This window comes from Nannobrachium achirus (genome assembly GCF_963921795.1).
Source record: "Nannobrachium achirus genome assembly, chromosome: 19".
Lineage (NCBI taxonomy): Eukaryota > Metazoa > Chordata > Actinopteri > Myctophiformes > Myctophidae > Nannobrachium > Nannobrachium achirus.
The window spans coordinates 15,295,746-15,320,038 of record NC_137826.1 but is presented as its reverse complement, the minus strand read 5'-3'; the positions used below and the strand labels follow the sequence as shown (position 1 = coordinate 15,320,038).

At 41.4% G+C, this 24,293-nt stretch overlaps 1 protein-coding gene across 2 annotated transcripts; it reads right to left on the bottom strand.

Annotated features, from left to right (window-relative positions):
• Window positions 1-1,050: 1,050 nt before the first annotated feature.
• bbx (BBX high mobility group box domain containing) lies at window positions 1,051-20,762 on the bottom strand (the record flags this gene model as incomplete). 2 transcript variants are annotated; one of them, XM_080748936.1, is made up of 14 exons in its annotated part: window positions 1,051-1,299; window positions 2,530-2,725; window positions 3,291-3,488; window positions 6,658-6,744; window positions 8,805-8,956; window positions 9,224-9,353; window positions 10,061-10,877; window positions 10,965-11,027; window positions 12,208-12,288; window positions 13,936-14,013; window positions 14,746-14,813; window positions 15,928-16,132; window positions 19,667-19,924; window positions 20,604-20,762. In XM_080748936.1, the coding sequence occupies 14 exons, from the start codon at window positions 20,760-20,762 to the stop codon at window positions 1,221-1,223; spliced, it is 2,571 nt and encodes an 856-aa protein (XP_080605062.1). In that variant the 3' UTR covers window positions 1,051-1,220. The 2 variants fall into 2 exon arrangements, with proteins under 2 accessions (XP_080605062.1, XP_080605063.1); XM_080748937.1 differs by having other exon boundaries at window positions 19,667-19,921.
• Between the last annotated feature and the right edge of the window lie 3,531 nt (window positions 20,763-24,293).

Here is a 24,293-nt window from a genome sequence, read left to right as displayed (position 1 = left end):
TGATATACCTTGTTTGTAGAGTAGAATCCGGGAAAAAAGTATTTCTTGCCGCGGGGGAGGATCAGAGAAATTGGGGAAATCCTGGATTTCGGCTTTAAGCAAAAAGTGGGCTACAGGCTTTGTGGTAGTATGAAGGTTTAGGTGGGAGGGGTTAAGGCTATAGCAAACCATCATTTTATCACACACTACTCGTCTAGCGAAATAAATGGTTTTAACGTGGACCTACCACCTGATAGAACTGAAAAGAAAAAGAAAACAAAAAAAACGATAAAGCAAAGAAAAAAAAAAGAAAAAAAAAAGATTCCCTCAGCTATGGTCACCTGTGGTGCAAATGTGAGGGGTTTAAAAGGCCTACTCTTAAACATCCTATATACGGATTACAATGCCGTTACCACATTACATTTATACAGTAGCACTTCCTAACACAAGAGGAAAGTCAAAAGGTACATATCAAGTACTTTGACCATTATTCCTTCATAGTATGTGTACACCCAGGAAAAAATGTACTTCACAAAAACACCAAACAGGTTGCAGGTGATGGAAGCCTGTCTGTCGTGATAATTTACCCTGGTTAGTTCTGTTTGGGTCGAAGCTGGAAGGAGCAGAAGGGAGCCACAACGAGAGCCATCCAAACATAGAGGTATTCTACGGGAGGTGGAGGGGAATCTTTCAGCAGGTGTTGTGTGAGGTAAAAAGGTGACCAAAAGCTGTGTTTGTTTGAATAAAACAAATGCTGTGTGTTTGTTAAAATGCTAAATTGCAAATGTTTGCAAGACCCGACCTTTAAAATGGCCTCTAACTGAAAAAAAAAAAAAAACAAAGGAAAAAAAGAAAAGTAAAGAAAAGAAAAGAAAGAAAGGGTACACGAAAACCCATGACGACCATCTGTATAAAGGAAGCCATGCACTGGGGAGAGCTTGGTACTTCCACAGGTCCTACTGTTGGAGCATCTAAAGGGAAGAGAGGGAATCAGAAAGGCACCCTCCTCCTACAAAAGGAAGGCTATAAGAGAACACTGAGACGGCGGGGCGGGCGGGGGGAACCTCCCTCCCCCCAGGGACCAGTGCTCAAGCTAATTCACCACAGGGGGGAGGTGGAGTCTGTCCAAAGACTCCTGTTCGTTCGCCCCTTTCAGCACAGGGCTAGGACATCAAAGAACATGAAGCTCGGGTGCCAGCGTCCATGTTTCTAGCTTCTCGTGACAGCAGCGGAGCAGCGTTTCACTGGTCGGCGCAGGATATGAGGACTGGAGTCTGGGCGAGGTCCTTCTTCTGACTCTCAGCCAAGCCCCGCTGGCCTCTGGGATAGGAGGGAAGGAGAAGGGAAACAGTATTGCGTTAGTGTAAATGTTTAAAGGAGACATAGTGTAGGTTCATGATTTAAAGGGGACTTATGACTTACAGGAGATATAACAAAGTGTCTTTCATTGAAATCTAAAACAAATGTTTTTCATCGAAAAGGTAAAAAAGGTGGAGACATTTTACACCATCATTAGCAAAGGTAATTGTTTGTTAAAATAAGTGATACTGTAAATAACTTTATGAGTATTTGTTCAGTATCCGCAGTCTCCCAACTCTCATACATTTTTCAGTCAGAGACAAGACAACTCAAAGGATACAGGATAAACAAGTGAAATGGAAATGATAAAAAAAAAAAAGAAAAAAAAAATCATTTGGAAGACTAAAATTAAAGTAGAAGCTGATAAATTATAGCCTGATTTCAGACTCAGCTCACGCTTTAGTCTGAAACTGTGCTCCATTCTGAGCGATTTACGGGGGACTTTTTTGCGAGCGTGCACGCGCGTGTCCGCGCGCGAGTGATCGCGACGCACGGTGGACGCGACGCACCGTCGGGGAGTGTGTGTGTGTGTCTCTGTCTGTGCCAGTGACTGCTTCCACACAGAACTGCGACCAGAAACTTGTAATCAACATTAAACAGCTTGGTGAAATCAGTGCGCTCGTGCGTGTGTGTGTGTGTGTGTGTGTGTGAACTTCGTTTGAATCGTTTCAACTGCTGCGCGGATTGGATATTCGTTAGACCCACCCCACCCCCACCCCCACCCCCACCCCGCGCGCTCATTGGACAGCCGAAAATAAAAACCGATTCATGTACTAAGCTCCAGACCAGAGAAAGAGTCCACTCTGAGAGTGGGCGGGGTCTATGGTCTGGAAGCAGGCTAGATAAATTATGTAATTGTGGAGTTCTCTCTCTCCGGATTAGATAAAATTGGTACAAAAAGGCAACCACAAAGCGTTTTTTTTAGAGGGTGCTGATTGAAGTGCTTTTTGAGTCTGAGTAGCACTTTAAAAGTTTGAAATAATTAAACTACCAGAAGTATACATCAGAGGACTAATCTATCAGAATGATAAAGACTACTTTATTCTCAAATTGAGTTCTGTCAGAGTGGCGGATTGGAGGAATTATGAACTTTTCTCAACAACAACCAGCGCACCGTCAATTATCCCTTGCATAATGTAGAAAAGTAGGAATATGATTTTCAATGTACACCAACATTAGGAGACAACTTACCTGTGAACGTTTTCCATGGCTGCAACTTCAGCCAGTGCAGCCAAGCTGAAGAAAGCAGGCAACTCTTGTGGTACAGTGCTTCTGTCTGCCTCCTCTGGTCTGGGGGTGCTACTACAGCTCCCCTTTTCTTTGCATAACTTATTTTGGGGTAATGGCTTCTCATCCTGTTCCTGGTTCAGGTCCCTAATTTTGTCTTCTGCAAAAGGAATAAATAAATAAAAGGCCTTTATTCCTTACATAGCTTCATTAGCCTACATGAAAATCAAACACACTCTCTCTCTCTCTCTCTCTCTCTCTCTCTCTCTCTCTCTATCTAACAAGCAGAGCATAGAATCTTTCAATGAAAGGATGTTGAATTTCAGATATAGTATTCCAGAAATGTCTATGGGCTTCTTAAGCCGTGACATCATTTTGTAGTCAGACCCCCCGCTGGTGCCAAGCAGATTTAATGTCAATATGGGCAGTGCTGTGTCCTTCGCTATTTCAACAGATCCGAGACAAAAATAACGACTAAACTATAATTCTACCACTTTCCTGTCAACAAGAAAGAGAAGAAAAATAAAAAGATTCACGGGTGCTGGTGCCTCGTTGGCACCAGAAGTTCTCCTCCGCCTACAAGATGATGTCAGAGTTAAGAGGCCCATAGATTATTAGAATGAAGATACAACATGTTATACAAGTGGTGGGCTATTGGGTTTGTGGGTTAATTATCAAAGAAACAAACTAGCTAACTACATAAACAATTGTTATTTTTAACTCACCCTCAACTGGGGACACACTGCCGTCAGCTGTGCGCACCAGATGGGTGATCTTGCTCTTCCTGGCCTTTCTCTTCTGGCTGCCCACTAGCATCTCCATACTAGTGGCAACCTGGGCATCTGGGCACATTGTGGCAATGGGGGCACATGATTTGGCTTTGGAAGCAGAATCCGCCATGGTGGAATCACTCTGCACGACTACTGTGGAGAAAAGGTTAATCACAATGGCGCTATGGCTTGAGATGAGCTGGGGGGGGTTGGTTCTTCTCTACAGCACTGGTCCCCCAAATATTGTTTTTTTTTTTTTTTTTTTTAGGGGGGGGGGGGGGGTCTCCAGATGATTAACTTAATGTTCAACATTGTTTTCTCACTCAACAGTAAACAAACCAACCAAAAGTTTAAGTGTATAGAGGGTATCTGCACATTTCTAAAGTGACAATTTAAGGACTTTTTAATACCTCTAAAATGACTAATTAAACATTGGCCAAATTGTCAAATATTAGAGGCAGAAATTGTGAAAATAGCAGATCTACGTGCTCACCACGCCTCACAAACAGAACCGTGTTATACAAAATATAATGCCTCAACTCTTAGTGCTCATCAGGGTGAGGGTGGGGGGGTCCCCCAGTTAAAATATGAGGGATCACGGCCTGAAAAGGTTGATAGCACTGCTTCCCAAACACCGAGTCGGGATTCTTTTTGTTTCCTACATATTGTCAAAACATTTCAAAAAACATTCCCTCGAAAGCAACGATTTTCATGGATAAAAAAAAACATATAAAGTAATTTAATAAATAAAATACAAATCTAAGAAATTCCATAAATAAGACGCGTTGTGCGCTCGTAGATCTGAGGTTTTCAATATGTTGGGACCTGGGCAAACGTCTAATCTCTCTTTTGGGGTCTCGACCTGGAATGTTTGGGAACCACTGCGATACAGCACTAGTGTAGACTATCCAATGAGCGTATTGTTCCGTTATGGTAAATGTTCATACAGTACATGGCTGGCAATGCACATCAATGGTGCAATAAGCAATTTAAAATATTCTCAGTGGCAAACATCTGTGTTCAAGCAGTTATATATTAGATATTATACTAAAATAAAAATAAAAACAAAAAACACTGAATGCACAAAGCATAATTAAGAATTTAAATATGCTATTTATATCAATAATATCTGCAGAGCAATTTACACAATGAGGTTAGGTTAAAAGTAAGAACTCATTTACACTCATTGGTCAGCTTGATGGAAATGTTTTTTTTTGTCTGTGTTAAATCTGTTAGAAAGCATTTGGAAAAACTGACTTTCAACAATAACATGGAATAAAGAGAAGATTAAAGGGATATTTCACTTTAAAAAAAACAATATTTAGATATTTGATGTAAATGTTATCAGGCCCTCCAGGCCCAGGAGCTCTCCCCATACACACCCATTGTAACCATTATTTTTTCTGTTGACTCATACTACCTAGTATCCTAATACGTGAGCATTTTCTTTGGGGAAATGGAAAAAATTTAATACAATAAAGAATTATTAAAAATAAATGAAAAAGGTTATCGAAAAAATGCGGCCTGCTCACGTATTAGGAGGGTAGTATGAGTCACCAGGAAAATAATGGGTGTTTTTAATGAATCTATCATGGTTAAAATGGAGTTTGAACTTACAATGGGTGTGTATGGGGAGGGGAACTAGAGGAGGATGGCCTGGTAACATTTACATCAAATATCTAAAAATTGAATCAAGCAAATTAAAAACTGTTCATGGTGTTCATAAAAGCCTGATTAGACGATAAAATGACCAAAAGAGTTTTTTAAAGTGAAATATCCCTTTAAGTACAAACGGTTAGTGGTACTTGAAAGTAGGGATGGGACGATAAGCGATATTATCGTTTATCGTGATAAAAAGCACTCACGGTAAACGTATCGTTGAGATTTAATATATCGTGATATCATTCTCCGTCATGCACTGGGATCAATTCACCTTTTATTTGCCGAGCTGCATATCCGGTACCACTTAAAGTTATACCATGTAACTTTTTTTATAAAACAAATCTTAAAATTGTCCTAACTGTTAAATCGCTAAAGTTTTAGAACCCCCACTCCGTTATTTTCAGCTTCTAAAGCCTTCTCTTTATATGTTTTCTATGAGCCCTACCAGGGACCGGTTTTCGTGGAAAAATTGCGTCATCACACTACCGGCCAATCACAGCGAGGGTTATACACTGCCGGCCTATCACAGCGCATCTTGAAGTGGGGTCGCTATGGCGGCCATATTTGCAGTCGCCCGTGTGTCTCTTTACTCAAAAGGTAATCTCGCCTACCAGGCAGGGTGAAGTAGTCCGTTTCTCCGGAATGCCTGAACGCACAGGAACCAGGGACCCCTCTAAAGATAGCTCTCGGCGTTGTGGAGGCAGACGCGGGGGTGTGAAGGTACGAAAAACGGCCGAAAGACCGCGGTTTGCTATAGGGCTACTGACCACTAGTTGAGCATCTTACACATTATAGCTTTAAACCCTCCATAATTGGTAAAAGGTACTTAATAATATATGTACCGTACTTGAGCAGTCTTTTTCACTCTCTATCAAATGTCTTTGCCAAAAAATAGCAGATCTGCAAGCTCACAACGCGCGTTGTGAGCTTGTAGATCTGCTATTTCTTGGCAAATGTTCCGCCTTGGGATAAAGGATTTTGATTATCGCGATAATATCGTAAATTGCGATTTCTTTTGTCACAATAATCGTGATATGAAACTTTCATATCGTCCCATCCCTCCTGGAAAGCACATTATGTATCATCCTTACTACAGGGTTCCCACACATTTTTTCCAATAAATTTCCAAAACTTTTCCAGAATATTTAACCCAATTTCCAAGGACTATATCGTCGTTGTCGGGTGGAAACCTCGTATCTCCAAGTTTAAAATGTATACGTCCTTTCGCAAAGTAAAGCCCTGCTTCATCATACAAGGCCGTTGCACAAAAGTAGTGAAAACAGCAGATCTACAAGCACACAACGCCTCGCACCGCGAGACGTTGTGTGCTTGTAGATCGGCTGTTTTCACTAGTTTAAATCATTTTTAAAATGATAAATGCAAAACGAATGGTTTTGGACATACAAGGTTTCCACCCGACAACAACGATATAACAATAATTCAGCGCAATAACGTGTTGCTTACTCCTATGTGCAATGCCCAAAGACAGGCATAGCCAAAAATAAAAGTAGCTATTTTTTCCCAGACTTTCCAGGACCCTTGATCAATTTCAAAACCTTTCCAGTACTGGAAAAATATTTTTCTAATTTCAAAATATTTCCAGGAATTTCATGACCGTGGGAACCCTGTTACTAAATCCTTACATACTAAAATAGTTCACCTTTATCCACAGCTGGTTTCTCCTTTTTGACTTTATGCTTCCTAACAATCTTGTGGAATGATGTCTTTTTCTGAGATGGAGATGACCCTGATATGACAAAAAAAATAAACAAAGGAAAAAAAGAGCATGGGAGTGCCATGTTATGATGTCAAAGTGCCTTAGATTTAACAAACAAAGAATGTTCTGAATAACACAAGTTATGGAAAATGCAACTACATTTAATGCTCAGAGCAAGCCAACAGTCATTAAAGCTACAACCTGTATGTTTTATGTCTGTTGTCTCCCTCTGCTGGTGGAGAGTGGTAATTGAAATGAAGTCCAAACTACAATAAAGATGTGTAGTGCCCAATCCAGTCCAAGGAGAGTAGCAAGACTAGCCTGGGGCCAGCCTATATACAATGCAGCTAACTAGTAACTGCGTATAGATCCCCTCCATGTTTTAACCATAGGTTTTAACATGTGTGGGGATGAAGTCTAGCTCCAGCTAGGCTATAGCAAGACCACCTCCAAGCACTGCAGATGTCCTAATTGCTTAGTATCGACATACTATTCTTCTGACTAGCGTGACATCACACGTGACGTATCAATCTTCCGGCATGTTGTCCTAAGCTGTGTCTCAAGTCCTTAAATTAGATCCTATTTCCTACACTTCTTTCCTATTTCCTTGTATGCAGGGGCGTCAATTGGGTATGGCAGGGGTATGCAGCTACCATACCCTGGGTCCAGGGGGAAAATAAAAGTTACTTTTAAATGAAAATCCATGAATGTCTCTTTGTCTATCTGTTCTGGTTATTATGTTGTTAAATTACAGTAAAATAACTACACATGCAAAATGTAACAAAATGGTTACTTTAACAAGGTATTATAATTATATTCTCCACACTTGTATTCTCCCCATCTTGACAAAATGGTATATTCCCAGGTTCCGCCGGTCAGCTGCACAGGTGCAATGCATTATTGTTAATTGTGGCACGTTTAGCCCAAGGAACCATAGAAACGGGGGAAAAATAGAATGTACTTCTTAAAATAAATGTATCATGCCTGTTGCTAAGGTATGGCAACATGACTGTCATGTTGCCATACCTTAGCTTTTTCTGAACTGACGCCACTGCTTGTATGTTAGCCCCGCCCACTAACAATAGAACGCCCCTGCAAGGGAGTTGGCCCTATCACCTGTGATGTTGTCATCAGAAATGGGACGTCTCCTCTTCTCCATTTCCTCAATGGGAGGGACTAACATACAAGCAAGGAAATAGGAAATAGGATTTGATTTAAGGACTTGAGACGCAGCTTTAGTGTCAACTTGGTGCATTGAAATCATAGAATAAAAGCAGACGGGTGCTTCTTTCTTGGTTATTTTGTGGTTATATGGCTTTTTTATGTGACCATCAACTACATTTGCAGGGTTCAGTCAAGTGTGCCTGCACCCTATAACCCAGTGGTTCTCAAAGTGGATTCCAGGGACTCTGTGGGTTCCTTTAGGGGGGTCTAAATTGACCCATACAAGTCTGTAACTCTGACAGTGTACAAATGGAACCAAATGAACCCTAACGGGGTTCATTTGGTTCAAATGGAACCAAATGAACCCTAACGGGTTCATTTGGTTCCATTTGTACACAGTCAGAGTTAAGGAGAGACCTTGAAATTTGAAAGTTTGAGAAACACTGCTATAACCCAAAATGGATGAAGAATGGACATAAAGACCATCTGCCGATGTCTGGGGTAATACGGTAATCCTCAGGCCATCAGTTGAGTTCGGGAACATTTGCTGTTAAGCCTCTATCATAGTCCAAGGTGAAGAGCTATCACCTCAACTGTGGTGTAGTTTTCTAGCTATCACCTAGGCTTTGTTATACATTTTTAGGTGATAGCTAGAAAACTACACCACAGTGAGGTGATAGCTTTTCACATTGTACTATGATAGAGGCTTTACCTGATACTGATAAAGTCCTGGTAGTACTTAAATGCACTTAAAATCTTGAAATATTTTATTGTTTCCTGATGCTATTGTGCTGGTATTGATTACCAACAGCCAATGTGTTGTTTGAAAATTGAGAAAAGTATTAATGGTGGAATTGGCCACACCCTGAAATACCAAAAGTATCCCAGATTCAACTTGAACTTGTTTCCAGTAAGTTGGTTCTTACCTTTGACAGCTTTGGGTGCTTCCTCTTGTGTTGTGGCGATGTCCGCTTTCTTCTTCTTTGCAACAGCAGAGTTCTTCTTATCAAATGTCATTGGGCTGTACTGAGGCAGACTGTTGAACTTCTTCTCAAACTCTTCCTCCAGTTTTCCAAGGCTGAAATGTGGCGTTTCAAGTTGAGCGTATGATTAATTTGCACATAATAAAATGATAAAATGCAATAAATGTACAGTATAAAAAATAAATATCACTACGTGATAGATATTATTTACAAGAGCTCATTGGCAGTAGTCAGATACTGCATCAAACACATTATTTACAACATGCCTGCTTCTACCTCTAGAAAAAAAAAATAATAATAATAATAATAATGATTATTAAACTGTAGTGACAAATGCAAAATAATAAAGACAAAATACTAACCCTTGCGTAGACTCATCTTTGGACTTGGACTTTTTCAGTTTCTTGGGGTTACTCGGCCCCACCTGAGAAACAGCCCAGTTGTCATCAGGCCAGTTTCCATCTTCAGATCCACGGAATGCACCTCTTTTACCTAGAAGGTGTAAAACATTCATTATAGCAAACCTAGCTCACATTTTGTTCACTGATTTGCCTTTAACCATTAAAAGCCTACTGTATATACAGTACTTAGTTGACTGGGGTCCCGCCCTCCCTGAACTTAAGTTCCCCACAACGCGTTGCTTTGTGACAAGTTTGGACAAATTGTGAGCTTAGTAGGGACAGGACGATATGAAAATTTCATATCACGATTATTGTGACAAAAGAAATCGCAATTTACAATATTATCGCGATAATCAAAATCCATTATCCTGGGTGCGGAACATTTGCCAAAAAATAGCCGATCTACAAGCTCACAAAGCGTTGCAGTTGCGACGCGTTGTGAGCTTGTAGATCAGCTATTTTTTGGCAAAGACATTTGATACAGAGTGAAAAAAAACTGTATCAAGTACATATCTAAGTACCTTTTAGGCTTTTACCAATTATAGAGGGTTTAAGTGGTACCGGATATGCAGCTCTGCAAATAAAAGGTGACTTGATCCCAGTGCGTGACGGAGGACGATATCACGATAAATTAAATCTCCACGATACGATTATCCTGAGTGTTTTTTATCACGATAAACGATAATATCGCGTATCGTCCCATCCCTAGAGCTTAGATGTTACGTCTTTGGCAGAATATTTGCTCCAGAATAGTGACGCGAGGGCTTATGTGGTTAACCGAGTCTTGATATGGGGTACCTCGGTCTATGTTGGCTCTCAGCGATGTCAGCATTCCTTCAGAGACCAGGGTCTTGTACAAGGCCCCTTTGCAGCTTCTCTCCGACTTCCTGGACCCGCGGGCCTCTGCGTCAACCTGGTCGTCCTTCACCCGCTCCTTTTCCTCCTCGTCGTGCCTCAGGGGGCTGGAGGGGGCGTCGTGCTCGCCCACGCCGCCCTGGGATTCTGTGCTTTTAGTCTCCGCTTCGTCCGCGTCTTTCTCTGGGTGGAACGGAGTCGTCGTCGTCTCCTCCTTCATCGCCACCTCGGCAAAGTCAAGCCGCTCGCTGTGCCCGTGGTCCACCTCCATCTCTTCCTCGCTTTCCTTAGGAGGGGTCTTGGCTTTGGGCTTGCTCTTCTTTTTGGGCAAGCTAGAGGAGGAGCCCCCGGCGGCGGCACTGACTTGAGTCCTCTTCTTGGGTTTTTCCTCGGCCTCTTCCCACGCCCCTTTGGCCACCGCCTCGATCGTGCAAAAGATGCTGTCCAGGTCCGACTCCGCCTGACCGCCTTTCTTCTTAGCCGAAGGGCTCCCGTCGTGGGCGTTTGACTCTTTCTTCTTGCTCTTCTTTTTGACACGTGCATTTTGGCTGCCGGGTTGTGCGGGAACGACGTCGGCCGAGGTAGAGGAGGAGATGGAGGGCAAGGGGGATGTCGTTTGAGGGGACGAGGGATGGTTTCCTGTCTCCTCCTCTGCCTTTACCTCTGCGTTTGTTTTGTCTTTGACAGAGGACGGAGACGTGGTGTCCTGTGGCTGGGAGGCTGCGGTCTCCATCTTGCAGGCTTCGGACGCCAAGCACATCTAAAAAAATAATAATTCAACGTTTATTCATGCCATCTGAAGGTATGGATTCAAACTCTACTGGATATGTGTTGACTCTAGATTTACCTCAGCAAGCTGGAAGAGAGCAGACTGCGGGCACTGCTTTCCCTCTGGTGCCATAGATGTAGACTGTGAAGACACATTTATCAAATTAGAGTAGAGTACAGTAGAGGGGTTAAGGAAAAAACATGAATTTCAGTTTCAATTTGTATTAATGGACATTTACAGCCAACTCCCAGAGCCAGAAACAATACAAAGGACTCTGGCCTCCTAGTCTTTGACTTTACATTAAATATACTGTAGACCCATTGAAATGAATTGGACATTATGGCTTTGAGAACAACACAGGACATTTTCTGTACATATGGGTAGATTATCATCTTCAGAATAGCCATTTCTGCTATAAGATTGCACTCATGTGGGCTATAAAGATAAACCTACTACGGCCAATCCCCTACCTACACGCTTTCTGGAGAACAACTCTTGGAACTAAAAATACATTCTAATAATAATTAGATAACCTGATAATTCTAACCTGATAGTACAAACATGTAGCACAAATATGGGTAAATTCTCCTTCTACAATACTGCCACAAAAGTGTCGAATTCCTTGACATTAAATGGTGTTCTTGTTCTACTTTGCGATGAATTGATTTGGACTTCCAACGTAAACAAGGCCGTAACGGTCTTATTGGGATGTTCCTTTTTGGACTGGATGTGTAACCGGACTGTGCTACAATGTTGTGTTGTTTGTACTTGTCATTGTTATTCATGATGTGTCCGAATAAATGATTCAATCAATCAATCAATAATGCAGGCGGCCGAGTTGCATGATGGGATATGTAGTGTTTTCGCTCACCAGCCGCTACCACGGCACCCGTTTAGCTGGTAACCATGGCAACAGTTAACTCGTCTGTGGATGAGATAACACTGCCTGGCACACACACCCACCCCCCCTCCCCTGCCCCCTTATCTTGTCCCTGGATGTGTATGGCTCCAAGAGTGATAATATAAACAAAACAAAAAATGTCATGGTATTATTTTCTTTAACATCTTGACAAATACGTTTTCTTTGTGATACCGATGAAGAAGAACTTGTATTGTAAGTTCCATTGATCGGAGCCCAAAAGGTTTGGGAACCACTACAAGTGCAATACTGCTTGGAAAGAAAATACGGTAAACTATACAAACTGTGAGTTTTTCATTTTTCCAAGCCAGGAGCTGTAAAATAACTACTGTACATTCATGGCATTAAACGACAAAATTCTGTGCAGTAACAGAAAATGTATTCTGATAATAATAATCATACCTCCGTCGGTGGGGACAGTGGAGCCTTGACTGTGCTTTTAGTGATGTCGGGCCCTCTCTTCTGTATGGTTTCAGATGATCTCTATAGGTAGAGATGGGAATTATTTAGCCAGTGATTTCATCTATAATCAACCAAATACACTGCCAACCACTGATCTGCTGGGGAACTGGGGCAAGCATTCCATTGTTATTGGATATTATAATGATAGGAAGCTATTTTTCTTTCAAAAAGATGGCAAACAGGATTTCCTCTTGTTACCAAATGTTCCAATAAGCAAGTGCAGATGCAGCATAACATGACACAACCACGTTCAATTAAAACCTATGCACTGTAACCTTTTGATCGATGCACTTGAGGTTTGCTTCTGCCAGCAATTTTTTTCATATGATTCATTTTACCCCATCTACACAAAAGCCAATTATAAAGTCTTTAAAGAAGAAAATAATAATATTGACACGTTTTGAAGGTCAGACTTTAAGCCATTTAGGCCTAGAATTATTGAATGCTTTAACCAGTGAAAAATAGCAGATATACAAGCTCACAGTGCGGCACCTTTGAAAAAGTCGTGAAAATGTTTGCAAATCTTTGAATATATGTATGTTCAAAGCGAACGTTTGTAACTCAAATTTTGCTTCTGGGGGGTCCCTGGAACTAAATATTTTGAGATGGGTGTCCGTGGCCAAATAAATATAATTTTGGGGGTCCTTCACATGAAAAGGTTTGAGAACCAATGACATAGTAGTCTCTCAAGAACAGACTAACTGAGCTCCATTTAAGTGAAAAGGACCTTTTCTTTGACGATGGCTGGCCAGATTGATGACATGGAAACATAGGTTTTTCAAAAAATCTTAGAAGGATTCAAAAGACACTTACATAGAATCGGGTCAAAATTCAAATTTTCACAATGTTTCAAAAATAGCAGATCTACAAGCTTGCAGCGCGGCACTCGGTGCCGCGCTGTGAGCTTGTATATCTGCTATTTTTCAATAGTTAAAGCATAAAATAATGATACGCAATAATGTGTACCCGTTCTACATGGGTTAAGCAAGCCCGTCATCAGGGGGGATAAAGGGTGCACATCCCCCTCCCCCAGTCTCTGAATGACCCTTACAATACAACTATTTACTTACTTATGTCACTGACAATACTATTACTTTTCACATGATGAGCAAATGTAATTGTTATCATTAAAACATAATTATGTCCACCCCTGTGGTTATTGTGAAAATGGTGTAAATCACTCTTAATTTGAAGGCGCAAGGTTTGGTGTTTTAACTATTGAAAATATATTCCAGGGACCCCCCAGAAAAAAAGTTTGAGTTACAAATGTTTGCTTAAAAAATAAATATTTTCAAAGATTTTCACACATTTTTACGACTTTTCAAAACTAGCAGATCTACAAGCTTGCAGTGTAGCACTCGGTGCCGCGCTGTGAGCTTGAATATCTGCTATTTTTCAATAGCTAAACTAAAAACTAAACTAACTAAACTAAAACTAAAATAATTAAGGCCCCTCCACCTTGGGCCCTAGTAACTCAGTCCCACTTTTGCCCCCCTTGTGACGCCCCTGTGTGTGTCAATCATCATGTTTGTCCCATAGGGCAGCCATCTGTACTACTGTCACAGTTATGGGGGTCCGTGGCTTTATAGTCCATGAAATACTGCCCTAGGAGAGAGAATGCAAGCTTTATGAGAGCTTAAGCAAAAGAAATCTAATCTGAAAACACACCTCTTTCTTAACGCCTGCAAAGGGCTTTCCCACACTTGTTGCTTCAGGTAGACTGGGTTTAGCAGCACTGGAAGGGACCTGACAACAGGGGACACACAAGAAGCTGTTAGTTGGTCTATTTCAGGGATTCTCAACCTTGATATAGCCTATCACGTCACTCCCCTGGGCTCTGTGTTTCCCGTCTCTCTACACATCCGTCTCGGCCCTGAAAAAAAGCCTAAAAGATGACTATAAGAAAGGTTTGGTGTGTTGGTGGCGCTAGAGGAAAGGTCATAGGTTGTGTGAATGGGAGATACTTTCCTCCATCAGTATTACGTTTAATAAAAAGCGACCAATCAGTTCCTTGGACTACCGGTACTATGGGGCTTTTAAGCCGTGACATCATTTTGTAGTCAGACCTCCAAGTAGATTTATTATCATTATCTGTCCCTCGCTATATCAACAGATACGAGACAAAAATAACGACTAAAGTATAATTCTACCACTTTCCTTTCAACAACAAAGAGAAGAAAAATTGTAAATAGTAAAAATAGTAAAAAGATTCACGGGCGCTGGGGCCTTTTGCCCCCAAAAGTTCTCCTCTGCCTACAAAATGATGTCAGACTTAACAGCCCCATAGACACAGATGAGAAAATAAATAATAATAATATTCTAATATACAAATAATAACCCTAAGAATATTATAATATAAAAATAATTTGAATAATAAAAAGTATTCCAACAGGAGCTTCGCCTCTACAACTACAGACTAATTTAGGCCACGTGGTTGAGAAGTGGTGCATAGAAGGCAGGGTGCTGCCTGTGACCTACCTCTCTGGTAGTGAGGGCATGTTCCCCTGCCAGAAGCAGCATGCTCAGGCCTCCCATCTTGGTTGGATCTGATGAGAGAACCACAATAAGCATGTCAAAACAAGAGGCGTACCCATAGTGCATACCACTAATAATCATTCAAGATATCGTTGCTGTTGGGAAGAAACTCCTTAAAGGTGATACACCATGAAATTTCACTTTTCCTATTTTAAAACCTTTTTTTGGGGTCCCACTAGCACCTTCTATCCTCACAAAGTCCCATTTCTGACCGTTGTGTCTTTCTCTGGTTTTGAGAAGGCGAAGGTTAAAAGTATCCCACGGGTTCTCAAAACAGGCTGTCCAGATTTGCTGCCGATTGTGACGTCATCTGCCGATTGTGACGTCATCATCAAATTTTTTTATCATAAAACATTTTTTTTTCAAATATTTTGGGGGGGGTGGCGCAGTTCAGGCCAAAGGTGGTACTGCAGCTGAAATGCTCTGAGAGCCATTCAAAAATGAGAGAGGCTCTCTATTTAGGAGTGGTAATTTAGCCTCAAACCTTTTGAAAAAAGTTTTTGGGACATAAACAATATGACATAAATACTTTTTAAATGCATGGTGTATCACCTTTAAGTCCTCTGTATCACCTTATGTCAACTTTTGTTAGGTAAGCCATTTACCATGAGAGGGAGTGGGTTGTTGGCTGATTTACCACTGTTTCAGGGTTGTGTCACGAGGCGAAGCCAAGTGCCACACAACCCGAAACGGTGGTAAATCAGCCAACAACCCACGAATGGTAAATAGCTTTTCTACCACTTCTACCATATAAATGAAAGAAAACACAGTTGTAACTTGCAAGGTTATTTAGTTACAATCATTAATTGTTTCCGTGGGCGGGGTCCATGAGCCAACTCAAGGTTGTTGACTGATTCACCACTGTTTTAAGCCAATCAGAATCCAGTATCTGAACATGTGACCACAAAAAGTGGTAGAATTATATTTTTTTACTAAATTGATGCCTTGCTTCGTCATACAGTGTCACACAAAGGTAGTGAAAATAGCAGAGCTACAAGCTCACAACGCATTGCATCGCAGTGCGTTTAGATCTGTCATTTTTATGAATTCTATTTAAAAAATAATAATACAAGGTTTCCACGAGCAACAATTTATTTTATTTTATTATTATTTTTTTTTACACACCTGCCATAGCGAAATTGAGCTGTGGCGTGCTGTCCGTCTTGGGCATTTTTTTGGCAGTGACAGAGTCCTTGGCAGAGTTGGAAGAGAAAGACCAAACTTTTTTGCGTGGGTTGCTGACTGGCTGGCACGTTGGGCTCTTGACCGGTTTGTTGGTGGTGGGGCACCACTTGTAGCCAGGGTTTGCCTTCATAAACGCGTCTTTGTACTAAAATTAGACCAGGTAGAAGAGATGGGGTTAAAAGAAAAAGAAAAAAGATGACAGACAACAGGTAAGCTCTTACTTTCTGTGGTATAACATAAATGTGTAGTTTATGTCATAATGTCTTGAGCAGCTTACAGTATATACATTGGCTAAGATTAAGCAGCAAAACAGTTTTTTATGCTATGTTAGCTAAGTTTGGTGGAGGAGACCCTATAGAACCCCATCAAGGACCCCTGGGGGTCCTCGGACCCCACTTTGTTAGAAATTGTTCTAACATATACTTTACACCAAGAAAAGTAGGTCAACCCTTTGTTTAGAAGACATTTAATTGCAAAGGTCAATCAATATGTTTATCAATAAAATGAAACAAACGGATGTGCTTGGAACAAAGAAATACAAAGCTGCAGAACCAACCACAGAAAAGAGTGCTCCCAAATAAGAAAGATCTCACACATCAATCATGCCTGCATACATGTAGGCCTACATCCAACTACATGAGATGCAACACAAAACAATAAACACATTAAAGACACTTCTGTTATTATTGGTTGCCAAATAAAACATAATACCGGTACATGGTGCTATGTCAACCATTATACAACTATTACAAACACAGTAAGTTCGGCTGGTGGAGATAACAACTAACACTGGAATGGCCACATCCATGTTGAATGATGAAGGGATGACGAGAGGAACGAGAGGACGTGATATCTGAGTGGGCGGCGTTTGCACAAGGTCTTACTCAGTACCGCGTGTCACAATGTATCAATATTGTGTTGGAATTATGAATCACTATTCATTTTGTTGTGGGCACTTGGTAACACCTAGCAGTCATATGACATATGCCTGCATATTTGTCCAAGATACATTTCCCTAAGGGACAATTAAACTGTAACCTTGAACCTTATTATCACGCCACCGCTGCATTTCAGTATGGTTCTAGAAATTAGCAGAGAGGTTTATATTATGGCCCACAAAGTCCCACAAGGGCCCCAAATTTGAGGAACAGTATACTGGCACACTTAGCCAATAACTACACAGTACAGATTTTCCTCAGAGTTCCATGCAGGTGTTAACAAAATAGATATGTGGTCAGTGTTTAGATTCCCAAGTAGTGTGAATCTACTAAATTGTAACAGTTGATATGGCATTCCTGGATGTACTGTAGGTGTGTCAGAAATATCCCACTGACAATGAACAAGTCTGATGAACCGACAGTCGAATCTAACCGGCAAATAAATATGACTTCCCTCTTCCCCTTTCTTTGGAGAACCACATTGACTGGATTGGACACTCTGACTGAGTTGAGTTGGTGAAATAAAATGCAATAAATGGCTGGTTGTCCCTTTTCATTAGGCCAACCATTTTTAGTCCTCAGCGCCAGTTGTACTGATTCCACTGCTGTGTCAAACTTGCAAACCCATCAATTGCATGCTGTTGATAAACATACGGAAAGGTATATCGCCCTCAACTAGAGGCCACGTTCTTTTGAAATAATTTTCAACCTTTGTAGATTCTTGGGTTTTAAATGATGGTACGTTTATCTATAATGGCTACGATGGTTAAGTCTATCTATACAAGTATTGTCAATCATCAAACAAGCAATTGTGTTTTCTGCATGGGGCAAGACTTCTATCTGTCTGTTTGTTTGGTGCTAATCTCGCAAACCAGCGCCAAATTTCATGTGCACACTGCCAGTAGGTCAAGAGCATAAACAGATATGAAAGTATGGTGGTTATATCAGGCTGAAACCATGCCCAAATATGGAGACCAACATACATCACAGATCCAGTAACTGACATCATAGACTGGCCACATGAAGTCAAAGATCCACGTGGGTTATTAGACCCCGTCTTGTTTCTTCATTGCATGGCAAAACATACAGTTTGATCATGATGCTTAAGGGAAAATAAAATGGCTTTATTCATGTTATGCTGTACCAATCCTATTTGGCGCCCTCTAGCGTCACAGGATCCGATGGGTCACAGATTTAGCTGTAACACAAGATCTTCTATCAAATTCAATGAGTGTTATAACACAAATCAAGCCATTTAACGTGCTCAACTAAGTCGCTCCTTTTTGTCTGAGGCCAGGACCAATCAAAGTAGGTTAAATGATAGTTTTTTACCAATCACATCGACAGGTCAAGTGACTTTACTTTTTAACATGGGCACGTGCATGTCCATCGTGCACAATGGTGCAAGGATCTTGCACGATCGCGCGCACGATCGCGTGTCACGCCGCAGTCCGTTTGCGATCGCAAAAGACCCCACCGTAACCCATTTAGGCCTAGAATTATTGAATGCTTTAACCAGTGAAAAATAGCAGATATACAAGCTCACAGCGCGGCACCGAGTGCCGCGCTGCGAGCTTGTAGATCTGCTATTTTTTTAATCCATGCTACTGTTGCTGAGTGTTTACATAAGAAATAAACCATGAGACAGGAAGTGGTGGGTTGTTCCAGCCAAAGGAATGCAGATCCGGTTCCGTTTTCCGATCCAAACTGGAAGCACCATCTTTGGGGCACTTACGCACCTTGGATTGGCGATCTGATTTTGGATTTTTAATCAAAACTAATTAATCTCAGGAAACTCGTGCTTGGCAATCAATTAATGCCTTCCCAGGCATTCATCTGTTGCTACCACAGATTTAACAGGCTCCATTGTTTACATCTGCTTCCGCGCCATATGAAATGATTACAAAGTATGCGAAATCACCCTACTATTGGGGGGGCGAGACGCAAAAGGTGATAACTCTTGTTTAAGAATTTGCTTTATGCGTGTCCATTTCTGGGCTTGGTACCCAATTCATGGGTTGCAATTGTAGTCCTACACCCACCCTATTGAGGACCAACTCAGCTGTTTGATTTGTCTGATTGGCACAGAACTAATGTTATACGCCAATCAGAACACCTGTGTTGGTCCTCAACATGGCGGGTGTAGGACTACAATTACAACCCATGAATACTCAGTGTTCTACAGCAGGGGTTTTGATAATATTTGGAATTTATTTGGACACTGATATTTAGTATCATTTTAAACTTGAAGTAAAAAGTTATTTTCAGTCAGTTCTAACCAAAATGGCTATTATCTCAATGTTTTCCTCGCAAGATAATCACTAAAATATCGTCACTGTCGGGCAGAAACTTTGTATCTCTAAGTTTCAAATGTGTACGTCTTTTGGTAAAGCAAAGCCCCGCTTCATCATACAAGACTGTCTCACGAAACTAGCGAAAACAGCCGATCTACAAGCACACAACGCTTGTGCTTGTAGATCTGCTGTTTTCACTAGTTTAGTACATTTTATAGATGATAAATACAAAACGAACGGTTTTGGACACACAAGGTTTCCACCCGACCACGACAATATGCTATAAATATAAGGTGCTGGGAGTGAAAGTTATAATGTAGGGGTGCCTCGGATTAAAAAAAATATTTATGGGGTGCCCCGAGACAAAAAAGGTTTGGGAACCCCTGTTCTACAGTACCAAAGTTCAACATCAATTCAACGCAAGATGTGAAAACGACCCTTGCTCACCTCCTTGGCCATGTCAGTGTACTTCTGCTTCTCCTTTGGCTCCAGAACTGCCCACCAGTCAGCCAGTATCTTGGTGGCCCCGCGGTTGTCCAGGCGCGGGTGCTCCTGCCGCACCAGCGAGCGGTGGCGCTTACAGAAGAGGAGGAAGGCATTCATGGGTCGGCGAGCGCGCTGTTCAGACGCGTCCTCCTCCACTTCCTCCGCCGGGACTCCGCACTGGACCTCTGCTCCCTGGGCCTGTTTGCACAGCTCTGGCTGCTGACACACCATTCAGAAGCTCTTTACCCATCTCCAATCAGCGTATATGCAGTGGTGTAAAGTAACTAAGTACTGTACCAAAGTACGGTACACATTCAAGGTATTTTTACTTAGGAGTATTTCCAATTTTCTGTACTTTTACTACTTCTACTCTGCTACATCTCAGAGGCAAATATTGTACTTTTACTCCACTACAGTTACTCCTCTACTAACAACTCACTTTGCAGATTCTGATTATTATTACAAAAGATACATTAACCACTTCAGCCCTATATTTTAGTAGATCTACAAGCTCACAATGTCGCGATGCAACGCATTGTGAGCTTGTAGAGCTGCCATTTTCAAAGGATTCTTAAACATTTATACATTTGAAAACTTGTGAAATGGGACCTTCTGCACAATGAGCACTTTCTACTTTTGGTACTTTAAGTGCATTTTGATAACAATACCGGTGTACGTTTACTCAAGTAACTTTAGAATTCCAGACTTGTAACAGTGTATTTCTAAATTGAAATATTGATACTTTTACTTAAGTAAAGAATGAGCGTACTTTTTCCACCACTGCATGTGTGTGCACTGCTTACAGTAAGTAACTCTTTGTAAAATTGTATCACCCTTTGATAGAAGGGTCAAATCAAGAAAACTAGCAGTCACACAACAACACGAGCATCACAATTACCTTGTCCAATTCCTCTTCATCTTCCTCCTCTTCTTCCTCTGAAAAGTCCAGGGCCTTCTTGGAGAGAAGCGGGTGCCACTGAAGACACTTACGCTTGGGGCGCTTGCCACTGATCTCCCCCACAACAGGTGGCTCCTTACCCCTTCCTCCACCCTTCATGGTACTACGGCGCCTGCAGAACGAACACACAGACAGGCAAGCAGAAAACTCATCAATGCTGAATTTGACATGATTTACCCCTTCCTGGTACCACCGCGCCTGCAGAACAGACATGTACGGAGGAAACTCATCAGTGTAGGATCTGACATGATTCACAACGATCATTACCAGCAATGTTTCATCTGACTGATGGATGTGTAGGACTAAGCATCATGAGCTATACGCTACCAACAGCGTAACCACAAAGGTTCAAGACATATAGGCTATATTATAAAGATAAGCTATCTCCACTTGGAGAATTCTTATTTGACTTTTTATCCATGTGGCGAGTGAATACCAGGCACAGAAGACGATCAGGTCTTTCCTCTGCACATACGGCAGCGCTTTAAATGGCAAAGATATGGACAAGAAGGAAATGCAAAAGTAAGTTATCCTGTTACAGGATAATAATAACATTATAATAATACATTATTTGTAATGCACTTCACATTTGTCTCAAATCTGCAAATTGTTCATTCAAGCGTGCTTTGCCAGTGAGTACAGGCAGAACGGAGAAAGAGAAAGAGTGAATGGAACGACGGAGGGGTTCTGTTTTTGCAGAATGTTCACCGATGTTGACATGCCTAGTAGTCGGGACGCTAGGCTCAATGTGATATACGTATTAGGGATGGGACGATATACGATATTATCGTTTATCGTGATAAAAAACACTCACGATAATCGTATCGTGGAGATTCAATCTATCGTGATATCGTCCTCCATCATGCACTGAGATCAATTCACCTTTTATTTGCTGAGCTGCATATCTGGTACCACTTAAACCCCCTATAATTGGTAAAAGGTACTTATAATATACGTACTTGATACAGTCTTTTTTCACTCTATCAAATGTCTTTGTCAAAAAATAGCCGATCTACAAGATTAACGTGATAATATCGTAAATCGCGATTTATTTTGTCACAATAATCGTGATATTACATTTTCATATCGCCCCATCCCTAATACGTATATATATTTGGCATAAATATTTTGACATCTGATCCACTTGTTTGTGAGCAACTAAGCCAAAGTTTAGTTGTAAGTGCAAGAGCACCTGACTTACACTCAGGCTGACGACTATACACACACACACACACACGTTGGAAACCATGCAAGGCTTCCAACATGCTCATAGGGGGTACATTGTCTTGCTCAAGGACACTTCCGACACCAGCACAAGGGGAGAGGGGGATCGAACTGGGAACAACAGCTCCCAAGTGGCTGCTCTGCCCCCATGTCATTCTATATGAATGTGTGAATGAAATGCACATTTCATGCACCCATTTCACATTTGAAAGATCACTATGAAACCTGATTTGTTTATAAGAGGGGGACAATGGTTTAGAGCAGTGTTTCTCAACCACTGTGCCTAGGGACCTTTGGTGTGCCCCTGAGAAGGGTCAAGTGTGCCCCTTGAAACTGCTTGAAAGTATTGTATTTATCATTTTTAAAATGTACTAGCACAAGCACACAACGCCTCGCGGTGCGAGGCGTTGTGTGCTTGTAGATCTGCTGTTTTCACTACTGTTGTGCGACAGCCTTGTATGATGAAGCAGGGCTTTACTTTGCGAAGAAACGTACAAATTTGAAACTTGGACATACAAGGTTTCTTCCCGACAGTGACGATATTTACACCCCCGTATTTTGTTCGTCTGCCCATGGATTCTTGGGACATGAAAAGTGTGCCCATGCAGAAAAAGGTTTGAGAAACACTGGTGTAGAACATGGAAAATATTTATCAAGTTAACAAAAAGGTGGGAGCATGCATATGTACATTAGTTCTGCTACAGTCTCTCTCTCACTGAATGAATGTTCCATTTCACCCCAGAAGGTTAATTTGCAACTAATTTGTTAGTTTGAAACAATCGATATCAAGAGCTAGCTAACAGTCTGGCAGTTAGTTCCCATGGCAGCTATAAAAAGAAAATGCTCTAATGCAAATAGTGGGCAAAAAGGAGAGGGAAAATGCAAGTAATTGCATTCATTTTAAAGACTGTATACTGTAAATGCCATGCAATATGATCACACTTGATACACAATGCACTACATTGTGTTTCTTAACACTTAAGTTCAGTTTTATACTTCATCATACAGTATGGTGGTGTTGTGTGGCTAAAGTAGCAATCAAGCTCACATTTATGATGCGTTGTGTGAGTTTGTAGAGATCTGCTTTTGTCAAAAAGAAATAATAAAATAACACAACAGACTAGTCTGGTAGTCATCTTCACCAGCCCGTTTTCTTTCCTCATTTCTGTGAGCCATCTGCCCGATACACCGATAGTATTCATTAACTCAATCAATAAAATGCGGAGGTTCCCAAACTTTTTCAGCTTGAGACACAAAAGAGAAATTTGGTGTCTTCCCAGGACCCCAACTTACAAAATAACCATTTCAAAAACAGCTGATCTAGTCTCATAATGCATTGCTATGAAAAAATGAAAGAAAGGGGGATTACATTTACTCTCAACCCATAAAAATGGGTCTGGGGGGGGGGGGGGGGGGGGGGGGGGGGGGGAGACGCCCGCTGGCCTACTGGTCCAGGCGCAATGGCGCATACCACTTAGGCATTGCCACATAGGCATGGATGCCTGGCAGCGTTGACGGTTCGATTCCCGATCCGGATGACCTTTGCCGCGTGTCACTCCCCATCTCTCCCCCCATTTCCTGTCAGTCTACTGTCCTTACCGAAGGCCTTAAAGGAGTGTGGTTCCCTAGCATCCTTTAAAATCGCCCTGAGAAACCACTTACAGGCAGCAGCCGTTCGCAACTGGCAAAAACAAACCTAGCCCAGCCTGACCCTCCTCTGACCCTTCTTTGTATTTACCTATTGTATATATTTTTTTGCACTTTTTATTTTATTTATTTATTTTTATTTTATGTTTGTTCTATCCGTCTGTCATTCAATGTTATATGAGATACTTCAATGGTTTCCTGTGTAAATAAGCCAAGTGCTTTTCTGGGATCTCCTTTTAGTTGACCTTGTACCAGTGAACTGTACCGTCATGAAACTGTACCTTTTTCTATGCAAACTAATAAAGTCTTCAATCAATCAATCAATCAATCAAGGCATAAAAGCCCAAAAACAAATCTTTTAAAAAAATGCGGTCCGCAAACCACGTTTAGGAAACACTGCGGCTGTGCTGCAATGCATACTGTAAGTAAAACCTGATTTCAGCCTTAAAGGATGATACAGGCGTAGTATGCTTTGTAGTGTAATAGTAGTATAATTGTGTAATGACTACATAATGTAAAAAGCATCAACTTGTATGAGGCATCACCAAGTTAATAGTTTGAAATATTCATGACGCATTTCCAGATTGTACAGTATATTCATCACACTCCCAGTGTTTATTGTTATATGAGATACGCGAGGTGTTGTGTTGAGGTGTTGTGAGCATGTAGATCTGCTATATTCACAATAGAACCGTGTTATACAAAATGTAATGCCTCGACTCTTTAGTGCTCATGGATGGGGGGGGGGGGGGGGGTCCC